Genomic DNA, 17071 nt, shown 5'->3' on the forward strand with positions numbered 1-17071 from the left:
GGAGATCATCAGTACATTACACAGCATTCTTAACTTTCCTTAAGATCACAGCACAAAATACTTTGAGCTACAAGAGAAGACAATGAGATATATAATGTGCGCTGCCAATTACAAACATGAATATACAATGTGGTTACATTACCACAGTGTGCCTATATGAGCTTTTTTTTTAAATTACAAATAACCTATACATGATACCAGTACACAGGGTTATAAAGACGAAAAAAAACTGATTGTTTATTATACGAGAGTATTAAATGAAATCGGTTCACACAATGCGCATATTCACAGAACATTCATCGTCGCATGGCGAGAGACACACGTTCAAGTGTCTTAAAGTAGTCCTTCAACTTGTGGTCGAGTTTCTGATATTGGCTTTCCATGTTGGCCGAGCTCTTCAGTGCCACGAGGAGGCGGTCGAAGGTTGTGTGAGGCAACCAGACAGGAGGGGAGCTGGCATGCAGAGACGAGGTCAAGCCAAAGTATTCTTTTCCTTTTCCCAGCACAGCATCTATGTATTCAATCGATATGTCTGTTGCCTTTTCCAGGCGCGAATACGCGATCAGAAGCCGCAGGAGCTCTGGAGCGTCGCGCTCCTTGTAGGATTCGATCAGCCAAGGTGGAAGCAAGAAGCCGTTGCACAAAAGCTTGCTCGCAACGAGGCGATGGTAACGAGTTGTCCCACGCTCCTTCTCGTACTGCTTGAGGTAGTGTCGAAGTAGGAGCCATGCCTGTCCAGGAATGTCTAGCACTGCCTTCGGATTCTCTATTATCCACTGCGGATTGATCGCCCTAGCACCCTGGATCGTTTGCACAGGTAAGCTTCTTAAGCAATGCTGGACGACACCCTCAAACACGGGATCCAAGTTCAGAGAGAACTGCTTGCAAATGTGAATGGCAAGGTTGAAGTAGCCGGCGCCCACCAGGAGGAGAACGGTTTCGTCGGGAGAGAGCGGCAAGGTTATGGGGTCCCTGCTAGAGCCGCTGAGCAGAAGCCACGCACGCACCAGACTCAACTTGCACCGCATGTCTTCAACTTGGATGACCTCCACTTTCCTGGTCAGTGCATGCGGAATCTCTTCGCCGGTGCTGTCGCGCTTTGGCGACCTATCTGCCCTGCTAACGGGTAGGGGCATAGCAACCCAGGCATCCTCAGACTTCACAAGCAGCAGGCAGTTGATAGCAGCAAGGAGACACAGTTCTTGCTGCTTGAGGGCTTCCAGTGTGCCAGCTTCCTCCTGAAGCCGCAAGGCGTGCTCGTACATTGCCGATGCAGCTCTGCGATACTTCTTTGCATTGACGTGCATGCAATAGAGAACATCATAGTAACGCTGTTCCAGAGCATCAGTCGCTCTAGCCCGTGTCTCCAGGATGTGGATAACATCACTTTCAACGCCTTTGAATGGGAAGTTGACCAACGTCGAAAGCTGACCCCGTTCGCACAACACAATAACTAACTGTTGCAAACAGTTGTTGCGGTGATCGGCAATGGGATTCTGTATCATGGCATGATATGCTTCTGTGATGTGACCCAGCTGTAGTTGGTGCTTAAAAAGCAGTGACCACAGCACTGGGACATGGGGGTCATCCCTGGGCGTGCGCTTCAGAGCTGCTTCTGCCAGAGTGATTATGCAGTCGGGGGCATCTGTGAATGCCTTGATCACATGTTGATAGTACAAGGGCAGCAGGGATTGTTCAGGCGATGCATCACTGCTTTTCACTCTCTGAATCTGCTGCATTATGTAAGGTTCTGTGGGAACGTGCTCATATGCCAGCTTCTGATAAAGCATACAAGCCTTGTGGTACTCGTGACACACTAGAAAGCTGGTGGCTAGAAGGTACATTCTTGTCTCTCGATTGTTGCTGCACCACTCTGCCAACAGCCGCACATACTCTTGCAACTGAAGATGCTGACCGAGCTCTAGCAAGGACCTCGGGAAAACACAGTTATCCGAAAGAGGCCAGATAAGCTCTGCAACAGCGGATATGAATGACGGAAGGATGGGCGCCCAGATTTGGTTTGCCACAGGCATGCCCTTTTCAGAGAGTTGTCGCCTCACCGCTTCTCCACCTCCATTCCTCAGGAAGATCCACACAAGGCCACACTGTTCTGCATTCTGGCTGATGACGCCAAAACCATCGGCACTGCTGCTTATGGACATCCCTTTGATGCCTCCTTCAAGGAGATTTGACAGAGGGCCGCCTTCGGCTTCTGTGACCCACAGGGCTGCGAAGTACGCTCGCACAAGTCTTTGCGTCTCGGGAATAAGCTTTCGGCCGATTAGGCTCAGGTGACGGCCTAAAGCACCCCTGCTTTGTCCAGCAGCAACTATCAGACCCTGCAGCACTAGCAAATTTCGGCAAAATGTGAAACGAAACTGCATCACTTGCTGCACACACGCGGACATGAAACCGCAGCCAGTAGCACTCCCAAACAGACAGTGCCACGCATTGGAGTTGAGACCTTGTGGTCTTGTGCATGGGTTCACTTCTGAAAGGTCCATGGAATCGATAAGATTTTTAAGTGATGGCAGGTTAGTGTGAATGTCGTCAATAATTTTTTTCACTACCACGCTGTACTCCAAGCTCAGGAGGTGGGAAACCACCCTGTCAACCAGGCCTTGAATGTCCTCCATGAAATACAGGCCCTGCGAAAACTCAGCCACCACGTCTTGAGTCAAGCATGAATCGATCATCTTGAGGCAGGACACAATTATCTGCACACCTTCATCTGCCACTTCACTGCACCAAGGTGGAAGTTCTTCAGAGAGCATGCAGCTTTCTTGCCATTCGCATGGCCTCAGCAAAGACAAGTGGTCACGTCGAATGAGGGCTGCCATCCCCGTGTTTGGGTCCACGAACAAACCTAGTGGTTTCAGGCCAACTGCATGATACTCCGAGCAGGCGTAATCAAATTTTCCCCAGTGATGTAAGGCGAGGTTCACATAGTCCTGGTCGCTAAGCTCAAGCTCTCCAATGCCAGCACGAATTTCTGCGTCAACGGTAGCCATGATTTCCTCTTTTAGATTACGACTGCCGTGATCATAAGAGTGCTCTGCACGCCGGGCGTACGTGCTCAGTACTTTACAAAGGGTGTTGAAGGAGTAGACATTTCGTCCAATGATTTTCTCGATGTAATGCTCTCGCGGGTCCAGTGGGGCAGGCCCATAGTCCCTATCTGGCAGGACACTGGGCTGCAGATGGACGCCGGCCCATTTGCCGCTGGGACTGTCCAGCGCGTCAATGCACACGGTACAGACGAGCGGCTCGTCGTTTTGCTGGACCCACAGGGTCCACAGAGTCGGACCCATCAGACAGAAGTCGACGAGGTCGTTCTCCGGGGCCCGGACGCTCGCCAGGAGAACCATCTTGTGGCCTCCGCCCTGAGGCTGGATCGGCTGAAAGACGAAGAACTGGTTGCCCTCCGGAAAGCACGCGTACACGCCGAGGTAGACGTCGATGCCCGACGACGAGCTGTCGGTCGCCTTCACCATGCACGATTGGCGGCCGCCGAGTCCCCACGAGGTGGACTTGGACGCCGGCCAGTGGTCCAGCACGGAACACACGGAGAGCAAGTCTTGGCTCCTGTACGACCACTGCCGGATGCGCAGGTCCTTAGACAGGGCGAAGATGAAGATGTCGTCGTCCGCCTGGTGGCACACGAGACTGAGCGACGCCTCGTCTTCTCGCATCGACGCCGGCAGGATCCCACTCAGAAAGCGCGTGACGCTGGCGCTCTTTCGAATCTCCATGGTGGACACCTTGCCACCCACGTCCTGCGGGTCGATGGACACCACGAAGAGCGAGGAAGTGTTAGTACCGAGCACGAATATCGCCTCGCCGTTGGCTCCCAGCCAGCTGCACGAGTTGTTCGACAGCGTGGTGCCGAGACCGGCGTGATTCAGTACGTGGTAATCTCTAAGCAGCGTGGCCGACGTGTCGAAGAAGACGGAGCGCATGCTGCACGTCGAGGTGGACCCGACGTTTGGATTCAGCAAGCGAGGGTGCGGAAAGGAGAGTCGGTGCACGCTGGCGATGGTCGCCGCGAGAACGACGAGGTTGTTTCGCGTCTCGAAGATGGACACGCCTTCCAGCAAAGGCGTGTGCTGGAAACGCAGGCGCAGCCTGTTCCCGACGAGGTCGACGTCGAGCGATTCCTCGGCTAGCTCCAAAACGTTGTGGTTGGTCTTCCAGTATATGAATCGGTTGCGCGTGGCTACACCCGACGCCGGGTCCTCTTGGTAAGCGTAGCCTCCGGCCCGCTCCGTGAGCTTGATATCTTCGAGCGTGCTCTGCGCTGCACCCGTGTTGATGGTGAGTTCTTTCCATTTCGGCGGTGAGGTCTCACGCAAGGGGACCTCGACTAATTTGACGAATTTGCTACCTACGAGCATTGTGAAGCGCTTCTGTTTCGAAACGTTCCATGCGTCCAACTCGCGCGCGCTGGTTAATAGGCCGGCACTCTATGCAGCTTATTGTAACAAAAACGTTGCGGCGCTAGTAGACAATCACTGCAATGAGCACACATGTGTTTCTTACAGGCTGACAAAACATTTCAAAATGCACTATAAACTTTATGTAAATTAAGCGTTCATTTAGCATAAAGTATTTAGTATAAAGATAAAATATACTTTTTGTACATACATTGTGGCGCGTCGGACGTTCGCTGCAGCCTGCAGCTTGTCAATGGCGGCTGCAGCAGCAACTAGCAGCTCGGTAAGCTCCGCGAATTTCTGTTTGTTAGAGACGTTTTATTCTCCGCACCGCGGTAACAAGTGTATTTACAGTGCATTTTGAACGGCGGCGGCTGCATTTCCGATGGAGGCGGAAATGTTGTAGGCCCGTGTGCTCAGATTTGGGTGCACGTTGAAGAACCCCAGGTGGTCGAAATTTCCGGAGACTACGGCGTCTCTCATAATCGTATGGTGGTTTTGGGACGTTAAACCCCGCAAGTCAATCAAATCAGTCAACAAGTGTATTTATCAACCACTGAGCGATCTGAAACTTGTAATGTGAAGTAGTTCACATTCTTTTTTGCTGTGAATTGTTTTCAGTCGACGCGTTCGTGCAGCCGCGGTTCGAACAGCTTGTCAAGTGGTCGTTCTATAATATGCCTTCGCGATTTGACGGCTCGCGTCTATGCTAGCGTTTTGCGTGAACCGAGTCGCGTTTCTTCTAACCTGACTTATTTTCTCTCGCGCCAGCAGAACTCCAGCAGCACTGGTGGGGGCAGTAGCCAGGGTCAGGAGTTCATAGTCCGGGTACCCAAGTAAGTGGAGCGTTTCTCGCGTGTGTAGGTTGCACTGATCGTCCTTGTCGCGCGGGTCGATCGCGTGGCAGTCTGTCCTGTCGCACGCTTCGACGTCTCTTTTTTTTACGCGCAGTATTGTGGCGTTTCATCCAGGCAAACCAAGAAAAGGTATCATGTCATGCGGTTCAATGCAGCGCACAAACAAGACATATCCAAGTGGATGCAGGTGAGATGCATGCTTTCGTGTCGGTGCACCCGTCTGTGTTTCGAGGCTCTGAACCTTGCGGTTTTGGTGAAAAACCACTAAGTGAAATGCATTTGCACGTGCGAGTATGTAATACACCCTCAGGCTCATTTTGTGGTTGCCTTAATGTACTCCGTGTTATAGTTCTTGCAATATGAATTAGTACATGGCGTGGTTACATGTGGAGGCCGAGTAAAAAAATAAAAATTATATGTTCCACACTGTGAAATTTAACCGACCATGTTATGCAGTTCCTTATACATTCTTCCTATTTGTTTCACGTTTCATTGTTTTTTTTATTTCTGGGCTCAAGCTTGTGTGCACATTTGCGACAATGAAACACATAGAGTTGTACATTTAGAGAACTTCTTGTGCAGTTTTCACATCATTGCAGGCTGTGTATGAAACTAATGAGGTGTAGCTCTGAAGAAAGGATTGATGATTATTTCAAAAAGAGTGTAGCCACTAGTCTCTTGACATACTGGTGGGCTATACTCGGCAACGAATTTTCTTGGCATTAGAGCGAAAGCTACAGAGCCAAATCGTGGGCATCCTACTGCCAGTGAATGGCCCAGCCGCAGTGGTCTAGTGTCTAAGGTACTCGGCTGCTGACCCGCAGGTCGCGGGATCGAATCCCGGCTATGGTGGCTGCATTTCCGATTCAAGCAGAAATGTTGTAGGCCCGTGTGATCAGATTTTGGTGTACGCTAAAGAACCCCACGTAGTTGAAATTTCCCGAGCCCTCCACTACAGTGTCTCTCGTAATCATATGGTGGTTTTGGGACATTAAACCCCACATATCAATCAATCAATCTACTGCCAGCGAATGTAGTTCTGCAACAGCGCCCATATTTACGATGTTAAATATAAAAGTTCCTCTTGTATTTTCTATGTGGAGCTATTTGAGACAGGACGCAGCTCACAGCATTATGACATTTGTATTTTCTTAAATTTATTCGTTGTGACTTTGTGTTTTAGAACGAGCTAAAAAGTCCCGCCTTTTTACGTGCACCTCAAATGCTAAGTGGCATCTGCGTCTTCACGAAACGTTGATGGTGCACCCCCGTCACTTTCCACAGTGTTACAAGACGCGCGCCAAGACAGACTCCTGCGCGTAGTGCTACGAGCGCGGGAGCTCCGCCTCCTTAGCTTTCCCTTGAGGGCCGAGAAAAGTTGTCGCCGAGCATAGTTGGTCCCTGATACCTTATCGCTGTGCACATCAATAACAAGGGCGAAATGGCACATAGGGAAAGACATAGGCATCGGCAATTACACCTATCACCTTCTTTATGTATATTTCATCTTCTGTCTTGAATGCACACTGCCATAAGCCACTAATTCCTGGCTGCCATAAGCCACTGGTTGCTCTAAGCCACGAGGTTCAGCGGGGAGAGGGGGGGGTGAGGGATCATTGTAACGAGGTTTTGTTGGTTGTGAGGCGAGTTGTTTCAGACCAGGTTTGCCATAGACTTTTTTGTGCATTCAGGTTCGCATGGAGAGGGAGAATAACATGAAGGAGTTCAAGATGGAGGACGAAATGCCCAAGTTTGGTGCGGGCAGCGAGTTTGGCCGGGACCAGAAGGAAGAGGCCCGACGCAAGAAGTACGGCATCATCATGAAGAAGTACAATCCCGACGACCAGCCCTGGCTCCTCAGGGTCGGAGGCAAAGGAGGGAAAAAGTGAGTGCCTGGACCTTGGTGGTTGTGGTACTCGACTGCTGACCCGAAGGTCGCAGTATCGAGTCCAGGTTGTAGGACCGCATTCCAGTCGAAGCGAAATGCGTAGAATTGGGTACGTGTCAAATAACGTCGGGTTTTTGAAATTTCTGGTGCCCTCCACAGCAGTGTCCCCCATGATTATACAAAACCTCAACAGGTATTATACTATACTAGATTATGCCCTATACTAGAATATGCTTCGTGTGTCTAGAACCCGTATAAAACATGCGGTGTCAACAAAATTGAATCTGTACTAAGGAAGACGGATCGTTTTATTTGCCATCGCTATTATCGTAACTTTCCACCTTCATCTGCAAAGAATTCCTTGAAACTCCCTCTCCTATCCACCAGACGGGATATCGATTCCTTGAAGCTATTGCACTAATTTATTTTTACTTTTCTTGTTGACTATCTTCAGATGATTACATCTCATCTGCTAATACTCTTTCAACTAGACATTACCACAGCCTCAAATTGAAGCCTTTCTTTACGCACACAAACATTTTCAAGAACAGTTATTTTTCTAGAGTCAATGAAAAGTGGAACGAATTACTCGGTAGTATTTGTGAATTGTCGTCTGATTTTGTAGATGCACTGTTACAATAAGTAATTGTTTCGTTGTTTCTTTTTTTTTTTAGCTATGATGCCAACCTTTTAATCAGCTTATTTTGTTCGTGTAAATGTACCCCACACCTGAAGTAGCCCTGTATAGGGCTGCAAATTTGAAGGTAATATTTAAAAAAATTGCTGATTCTAGCCGCAGGGCCCGTGGCCAGTTTTGCTCATAATATCCCGATTTGGGCTTATTTTATGCCCAAGTCACTTGTATAATTTTCCTGTTGCTTGTCGTGTTTTCTGGACTAGTTTGCGCTTTCCTGCCAATACTTTAGTACTCATCACATTCAAAATAGCATGTTTGTGTGTCACTGTGTAGTTGAGTATTGAAGTCATCTGTTGTTCATGCACTATCAAACATGCATTAAACTAAGTGGTGACTGCCCTGGAGACCATGTTAAAAATTAAAAGCAGTAAAAGCTTGTTAATTCAAACTTGTGATCAATTCGAACGGACGTTCTCGTACCGGCACGGCCCTGTGTATTTCTAGCGGGGAAAAAGCTCTTGGTAGTTCGATTGTATCGATAACCACAATGGTTCATTCGAATTGAGAGTCCACTGGCTTTCATCCCTCTGACAGAAGTTGGCCCAGAGTGATACCAAACCAAACTAAATTTTCTAGTGATTCAAAACAACAAAACAGCAGCATTTCTCTGCAGATGAGAATTTGGACACTGTGCAAGAGCTATTTCACAAGCTGCAAACAATGTTGATTGAGTGTCGCGACAGAAGTACAAGCAAATGCATATTACTGATTACTTTTAATTTTGATTTTGCTGATCTGCTATGTAAGTGAACGTGCTTTGGAGCATAAATAACGTTATAATATTTCAATGTTAAGGCTCACCGCTCATGTGAAGGCATGTTGGTGCTTGTTTCTGGCGTACTAGTGACTGATTGCTTCATTCTGCTTGCTGTTTGAGGTTCATATACTTAGTTTACGAAATCACCTGCCACAAATGCATAGTATCGCCTAATTCACACTAACGAGCCCAAAGTGGCTCTGTAGCATTCTGCCTATGCGATGTGGCATGGCGTCAGTTCATTCTAGCGCCCGCCTAGTAATACGAACTCTGCCTAATTACAAAATATAGTTCCTTTATAAAATTTTTTTTGCAAATTCCTGTACAAAATTATTAGTTTTCACCTTCCATCCTGTTTCAGTGACTTTGTTATTACTATAACTAAAAATATTTTCAAGAATTAGAAAACTTTGTAAGCTTCCACTTCTTCTGACCTTCTTTACAAAGGTCGCGTCGCTTTTTGGGGGGGTATTTTGGAAAAGTTATTTGCTTGTCAGCTCGGTAGAGTTTGGCAACTCCCACTGTGGTTGATGTGACGGTTCTGGTGTAGCCTTGTGATATGCAAGGTCGTGGGTTTGACTCTCAGTTGTGGTGGCCACATTCGATTGAAGACAAAACACAAAAGATGTCGGCTATGGTGGCCCTGTTCCCGCCATGACTGTCTGCATGCACACTGTGCACACTTCTTGTCGAACTGTGTAACTGTGCAACTTCTGGTCGAAGTCCATAGTTCTGTGGTCACCAAGTAAGTGTGTGCCAGGCAGCTGTGTGCAAATTCAATGGTGCCACGGGCCGGACCGCATATTGCCGTTGTGCCTGATTATCGTTCTTTATTGTCACGAGCGCTCGAAACACCGTAATCTTTCGTAGCTTGTTAACAGCAGCATCGAAAGGGCTGCCATTGTTTGGGCCGAAAACACAAACTGCGCGGCCAAACACTAGTTTAGTGTTTTGCAGGGAGCGGTGCGGCATTGGGGACTGCAGTATGATGATATTTTCGCATTTGGAGTCGGGCACTGGGTGTTTTGTGGGTTGAAGTGTAATGCTTGCTGGAGCTTACGGCACATGTGAACAAATGGTTGGTCTCTCGCCTAGTGATACATGGAATTATTGCTAAAGGAGGCAGTTTCTTAGCTTAAAAAGCACAATGACAAGTATATTTTTGAAGGCCCTTAGGGCCTGGGTATCAAAGCTCATAAAGAAGTGTGGCGGTTCGGGATAGTTGGTGTGACGGTAGATAGTATAACTTGCCCCTTTGTCGTCGTTCTGTTCTCGCGATATATCTACCATCATCTCATAAAAAAGGCTGGCTTGAAGATGAATGAGCTTGTATGGTCTGTCCAGCAATACGTATAAGTAAATTTTCATTGTAAAATGCAGGTTTCGAATGAGTCGGCCAACATTCAAGCTGAGTTTTACACGAATACTACATTAGGTTAGTCATTAGGAACTGCAAAAATGATTGTAAATGTAGCATTTTAGCTATTTCAGCATTATGCAGTGTCTGAAGGGCAATTTTTTTGTACTTGTGCCTCTGTGTTGCCAATGCACGGTGTACTTTCATTTATACACTGTTAAGCTTGCACAGCTTTTTGTACCTTTGCGTTTTGTGAGGTTTGTTTTGACTTTCGCTAAGAGCGTAATGCGTGAACCGAAGGGAAAAGTGATGAAATTTCAGCGCAAGTGTTTTAAACTTTGGCAGTGGAACTTCCGTGTTTTTCTTTAGAGTTCATGATTTTTCTTTCCTGTGGTGTTAGCTGAAAATGCGAATTTATTTGAACATAATTTTCATCACTAATTGAATCATATTGGGTTCTTGTAGTGCCATTTCATAGGCATTTTCGGTATGGTTCTCCTGGCATCTTCGATACATGGCTCGGGTGCGTGGTGGGATGCCCAGTTGCTGCAATTATTGGGGCTAAGTGGCGAAGGGAGGGCCCTGGTGCGCACCAGCGTAATTCATCGGAAGATGCTATTACACTTTCAAGGAGGTGAATGGTGCGCTGCTATTATAGTATAGTTCTGTTCGTTAATAGTGCCATGGCTACTGCCTCTGAAGAGTGGCTGTGATGAAGACAGGAACTAACAGAGCCAGACACTGGATGGGGATAGTATGACAAACACCCCACTGAGTATTACTACTGGTTTATTGCTGGCAAGTGTGATGTTTGCTCCCTTCTTAATGGTGGGCCAGCCAGCCCCAGTTAGGTGCTAGTCATAGTGATAGTGGGGATAGTGCTAATGATAGTCTGGATAGCTGCTGATGGCTGTAATAGCGAAGCTCACAGTCGCCCTACTGGCCGACACTTGCAGGTTCAAGGCCATACGCGAGGGAGGCGTTTCAGAGAATACGTCTTTCTACGTCTTCTGTAAGGCCCCAGACGGTGTCTTTGAAGCTTTTCCCATTGAGGAGTGGTACAACTTCAACCCCGTGAACAGATTCAAGGCTCTCACCGCTGAAGAAGCAGAAGTGGAGTTCGAGAGGTGAGTGGGAACGAGTTGCACCGGTTGAGAGAGAAGAAGGTGAAATTGTGTGTTCAAGGAGCACTTTTATAATTTTAGAAAGCTCAGCGACTCTCTCTCGATGTCCTACTCCCTATTAGGGTTGCGTTGCAGTGATTTTACTGACAAATTACAGGCAGCACGCTTGCTTGCGATTCCTGGGTAGGTACTCCATTTTGTTTTCACTTATAACATTGGCACAAGTCACTGTGGTTGCTAGATTGCGGAAGAATGGCCTGAAGTTTTTACTTGCGGTGCACGCTGTTCTATTGATTTGTTGTTAATGTAGAAGACATGATAAGCATGTCATTTTATTGACTGCAGTACTAGGCTCTCTCAAGCTAGTGGGAGTAGTGGAATAATGAGTTTATAATGATCTTGAATAATGAGTTTTTAATGGACCTGGTGAAATAAAGGTTGTGGAAAATACACATTTGTAATTGAGATTTTAAGCAAATTTTTTGAAATGCCTTGTTGCGTGACAGGGAGACATGGCACATTTTTTAAAATTTGCGTGATAAATTTTGATGAAGCTTGGTAAGTGTATTTACTTTTGTGTGCTGGTTTCAGGCATACAATTATTTTTCTAGTGTAAGATGTAGTTTTTGAAATACAAAATGTGCCGTGTGCCTTTTGGAGAGTAACCATTTTCTAAACTAAGAGAGTTACATAGTAAATGAGCATATCACAATAATCTGGAATCTGAACCATGTGAGGTTCAACAAAAATGGATGCCCTTAACCCATTAGAAGAGAAGTTATGGTATGTTGAACATTCGTGAGTGAAATTTCAGCTTGAAATTGACTGAAAGTGACAGTAGTTGGACGGAAGCCTGTCTGGTCAGAAGCAGACATGAATACAATTAAAACAACATACTGACCATGATTAAAAGCAAATAAAAGTGGGACATTTCGGCCCACTTACGGGAGCCTTGTACATGGGCTGGGCGTGTAGCGCATAGGCAGGATAACAGCTGGTCGTCAAAGGTAGCTGACTGGATTCCCAGATAACATAAACGTGTGAGGGGGCGACTGAAACTTAGGTGGGTTGGTGACATTGAAAAGTATGCAGGTATAATGTGGCAGCAAAAAGCACAGGACCTGGTTAATTTGTGGAACATGGAAGAGGCCTTTGTCCTGCGTAGGCATTGTCGGAATTGTGATGATGGTGGTATGCTGTTTAGCCGGCGAGTGGCAATATTCCCCAAAGACTAAAACAGCATATGTATAATGTAAAAAAGAAGAAGTTCTCATTGAACGCACTGGCCGAACAAGCGGGAACGTCTAGACTCAAAGTAGACTGGGATAGCGCAAGAATAAAGAGAACTGGTCCTCTCGGCTTCATCTCGAGTCTGTCACAAACCAGACAATGACGCACACACTCATTCGAAATGACGAAAACTCAAACACGCCGTCACATTTTATAATATAGTACATAACTGAACTGCTCTTGGGCTGATTTTTCACTTGTGACTAAGGCTCCCGTGTGGGGGCCAGATCGTCTTTCTTTTATTTGCTTTATTGTGGTCAGCTGTCTTCTTGAAATTTCAGTTGTCTTCTTGAAATTGATTCGCCTAAAAATTGTCATCATAGCAGAACTTTTGGTCAAGTATGTTTAAAACATTTGTTTTTGTTGCACTTCACACAGCTCTGATTCCAGATTATTGTGATATGCTGATTTACTTTGTAACTCTCATTTTACACAAAATGTTGCTCCCTAAATAGCACATGAAATATTTTGTGTATCAAGAAGTACTTATTATATTGCAAAAATAATTGCATATTTGAAATCGGCACACAAATATGCATTCTCCCCAAGCCTCATCAAAATAAATAAAGAAATAAAGAACTTCTTTTTTAAGAGTAGCGTCCTCCCGTATGTTTCTAGAGTTTTACAGAAATCCCTTGATTTAACAAAAACGCGTAATCCCTGCCAAAATATAAATTCTCTAGATCTTGGGATGGATCTTCAGGGTTGGGATCACTGCTAACCAGTCACTGACTGAGTTTGGGGTTTCGGGACAAGCGGCACCACTTACTTTGAGAAGGCTGTCCATTTCAGTTGCATGAGCTGTTGTGTGGTGTTGCCTTCGGCTTGTTCCTGCAGGAGAGACAAAGTGATGAACCACTTCTCCATCATGGTTCGCAAGAAGATGTCTCTCGAGGAAGAAGGATCTAAGGAGGAGGGAGAGGAAGAAAAAGGAAAGAAGGGGAAGAAAGGAAAGAAGGAGAAAAACCGAGAGTTTGTGAGTGGCCCCCTTCATGTTGTAGGCTGATGAAGCTCGTGAATAAAATTGACGGCTTGGTCTCCGGACCACAAGTAGTTTGTTGACAGCTGTGGACCGTCTGTGGAGGCAGAGGCAGTTTCAAATTAATGCCGTATTCGCTCACATAGTTTGCGCACCCCTAATCTTTTGCCAGCTGTACTAAAAACAAAAAAAAATATTTACTCGCATAATTTGCGCTCTCCGGCCCGCCCGGGCCAGCTCGCGACATGTGCACGAAGAGGCTCTGGACGAGCGCGCCTTGGCGAGCAAGCGAGCACAGTCAAATGGGCTGCGAGAGCGGAGAACCTTCTTCTGAGGAATTCCTCTGAGCGAACTATACTCCTTGGAATACCGTACCCGACGGTTGCTGGAACGTTAGGTGATGAGATAAAGGAAAGCAAGCGCTTGAGCAGCTCCCCATCTCTACCACTGTGAGAATGCACGCTCGCATCGCAGCATGAACAACTTTTTGCATCAAAGGCATGCGAGGGCCTGTTGCGCCAACTGTTCCCTTCTTTCTCTGCGTCCGCGTCATAACGCACACTTGGTGGATTTCAGAACTTTGGGTTTGGCCAACTGTCCTTCGCGTTTTTACTGTTTTGTTGCGACAGGCCGCAATAAACATGTATATACGACGAAATTCAAGCTCCCTGCTTTAAAGCTTTCTGAAGAAAAGTGGAACCGTGCCACTGCCATGCACTTCTGCGGGAAGTTCTTCAGTGTGTGACGATCGCTACGGGAGAAAGCAGAAGAGTGCGCGCTTGCTAATACAAGTTTCCTGTTGTTGAAAAGGGGCTTTTCAATCATGTGCGAACGCTTAGGTCTCTCTTGTATGGCAGTGTTGTGTGACCTAGTTTCTCCCAACACTGTCGAGAATAGCTTAAAGTATACGGGACACTCGAACACGCTTGACAGAACGGAAGACAATGCGCTATGAGCGGGCGGTGACAGTTGCCGTAACGATGATTCCCAATAGGACCTCTCAATCAATGATTCCGACTAGGCAACGTTTGACCGGATCTGACTGGTTAAAATACATTCTAATTTTGTTAAATATACTGGTACACTTCATTCGTGCACCAATCTATTATTTTTTTAGAAGCATATACTGTCTGTATTAGGACTATTGCACGTTATTTCGTATGAATTTGCAAAATCCCCATGTAATTTGCCCACCCCCTTCTCAAAGCCCCAAAATCGTGAGGAAAAAGTGCGCAAGTTATGTGAGTAAATACGATAATACTGGTTGAGCAAGAAGTGAGGTAAAACTCAGTTTTATTGACATGGGAATGTGTCAAAATTTTTTCTTTGGCGACCGTTCTACTATTGTTAATAGTTTCCAAGTCTCCTCCTTGTGAAGCACACTCTAGTTTTGACTGTTAGTGTCATCCCGCCAAACAGCAAGCATTACATCTTATAAACTATTGCAAAAGTTGTCTTTTATTTCGAAGTATGAAGATTAACAGTATTGATTTAAGGGGAAACCCTATTTGTTACAATTTTTTTTTTTATTCTGGATGAATTTTGACAAAAGTTGCCGAGTTTAGGCACGTTTTTTTGTCGGTTTCAAGTATATATGTAGTAATGTAAATTTTCAATATGTAGGTTTTAAAATATAAAACATCCCTGTGCCTTTTGGGACCAAGAGTTTTTTTTCTTAAGTTGGGATTACAAAGTAAGCCTGCACATCACAATAATCTTAAGTAAGAGCCTACGTTCTAAACCCATTTGAACAAATGTGATGGCAAGTTCAACATTCATGAGTGAAACACTAGTGTGACATCGGCTAACTTGCGAGTGTTCATTTATACCATAACTTGGAACTACTAGAAATAAAAATCAGGAACAACGAGGTTCAGACAAAGTGTCGACTGAAGAAAAACTGTGAATAGGCATGGATATGGAATTCTAAAATAGCACTTATAATGTTTAGAACGGAAAAACTCAACATAATTCACCGAAGCACACAATTGCTGTGATCACCTAAAAATGATCTACTGATGCATTTGATTCTCATAGCACAACGAACCAGAGCGGGCAGCTATTATTAGACGTATACTATCTGTTGCGCAGACAAGTGATTGGGCAATTTATTTTCTAGCAAATCACCGAGATGGACGACTGGGTGAGCGACTCGGACGGCGATGGCGACGACGATTCTGACGGTGATAGGGATGATGACGGCGATGGCAGTAAGAAAAAGAAGAATAAAGGTAAAGCTGGCAAAGACGATAAAAAGAAGAAGAAGAAAAAGAAGAACGACTCTGACGAGGAGGCCCTGGAGGAAAGTGACGAGGGAGACTTCGATGACAGGGAGGTGGATTACATGTCAGCCTCCAGGTAAGGGACAGAGCTCTATACCTCGTTACTGTATCTCCGGATCAGTGCAGTGGCAGTGATGATTCATGTCGGTCAATCAGTGATGACCGTGGCTGTCGATCGTTCGTTCTTGCTAGCACTACGTGGTGTGTGGCATCTCTTGAATTAAGAGGCCGTGGAAGGTTGACTGTGCAATACTGTAACTATAGGCGAATGTTAGAGCACGTTGAATATTCTAATGAATATTACCACATTTGAAGTCACTATAACGGGAGCTTGAAAGTTTCAGAAAATTTCCGAAACTGATCGAAACGAGCAGCAGCTGTACAGTCTGTTTCACACTTAAGGGAATATCAGAGCGTGTGGCATGGCAGTGTGGCCAGCACTGCCTGCAGTCATGCGCCGGTAGCAGCTCGCCCATGAGAAGACACTTGAAGGGCGTACAGTTGAACTCCACTACAACGTACGCCGCTTCAACGAAATTTCAGCTACAACGAAAAATTCACAATTCCCCATCAGCAATCCATAGTAGTCAATGCATAAGTATTGTCGCCACAGCGAAACCTTTTCTTCGATCTTCCCGCTTCAACGAAATTTTATGATGCGATTCCAGGCTCATATACTTATTGCTATGCAGTTAACCCAATCTTTAACATATCGATGCATTTTCAGAGCCTGAAAATGCGTCAACGAAGTCTAAAATACGCTATGGCACCACCAGAAACCGCCGCTGTTCGACAAGCATGGGCGCCGCCATTGCTCGATAGCGATGGCAATGAGACTGCCCTGCTTTTTCCACTGGCTTATTTTGAGCCGCAGACAATCCGAAGCTGAAGCTCAGTCACTCTGTTCATGGTTTCCTTCACGCAGCTGCTGGATACAACCGCGAAACGATGCTTTTTCAGATTCGTAAGCTTATCATTATGTTCGTGCTGCCAGTGTGGTAACTAATCAGAGCCGCTGTTCGTCCGCATTATCAACTAAATCAGCTAGCTGTGGGTGATGGGTGATAAGAATGGCATCATCAGCCTGACTACGTCCACTGCAGGACAAAGGCCTCTCCCATGTTCCGCCAGTTAACCCGGTCCTGTGCTTGCTGCTGCCAATTTATACCCTCAAACTTCTTAATCTCATCTGCCCACCTAACCTTCTGTCTCCCCCTAACCCGCTTGCCTTCTCTGGGAATCCAGTTAGTTAGCCTTAATGACCAACGGTTATCCTATCTACGCGCTAAATGCCGGCCCATGTCCATTTCTTCTTCTTAATTTCAACTATGATATCCTTAACCCCTGTTTGTTCCATAATCCACTCTGCTCTCTTCTTGTCTTTTAAGGTTACACCTACCATTTTCT

At 46.1% G+C, this 17071-nt stretch overlaps 2 protein-coding genes across 8 annotated transcripts in view; one reads left to right on the forward strand and one right to left on the reverse strand.

The window, feature by feature from the left end:
• Window positions 1–210: 210 nt before the first annotated feature.
• Window positions 211–4457, reverse strand: Nup160 (nuclear pore complex protein Nup160). Its single transcript, XM_037432748.2, has one exon. It carries the CDS (start codon window positions 4392–4394, stop codon window positions 297–299), a length of 4098 nt encoding a protein of 1365 aa, XP_037288645.2. The 5' UTR covers window positions 4395–4457; the 3' UTR covers window positions 211–296.
• Window positions 4458–4640: 183 nt separating this feature from the next.
• Window positions 4641–17071, forward strand: part of TfIIFalpha (transcription factor IIFalpha) — a 32628-nt gene continuing 20197 nt past the window's right edge. For 4 of the 7 annotated variants that reach the window (XM_075875568.1, XM_075875569.1, XM_075875570.1 and 1 more), the window contains exons 1-7: window positions 4672–4716; window positions 5205–5269; window positions 5405–5477; window positions 6982–7175; window positions 10946–11116; window positions 13241–13379; window positions 15502–15740. In XM_075875568.1, coding sequence (XP_075731683.1) covers window positions 4687–4716; window positions 5205–5269; window positions 5405–5477; window positions 6982–7175; window positions 10946–11116; window positions 13241–13379; window positions 15502–15740 — 911 coding nt within the window. In that variant the 5' untranslated portion in view covers window positions 4672–4686. Of the gene's footprint in view, window positions 4717–5204; window positions 5270–5384; window positions 5478–6981; window positions 7176–10945; window positions 11117–13240; window positions 13380–15501; window positions 15741–17071 lie in introns of all 7 variants that reach the window. The other 3 variants (XM_037433164.2, XM_037433163.2, XM_075875571.1) reach the window with 3 other exon arrangements.

This window comes from Rhipicephalus microplus, chromosome 10 (genome assembly GCF_043290135.1).
Source record: "Rhipicephalus microplus isolate Deutch F79 chromosome 10, USDA_Rmic, whole genome shotgun sequence".
Taxonomy (NCBI): domain Eukaryota; kingdom Metazoa; phylum Arthropoda; class Arachnida; order Ixodida; family Ixodidae; genus Rhipicephalus; species Rhipicephalus microplus.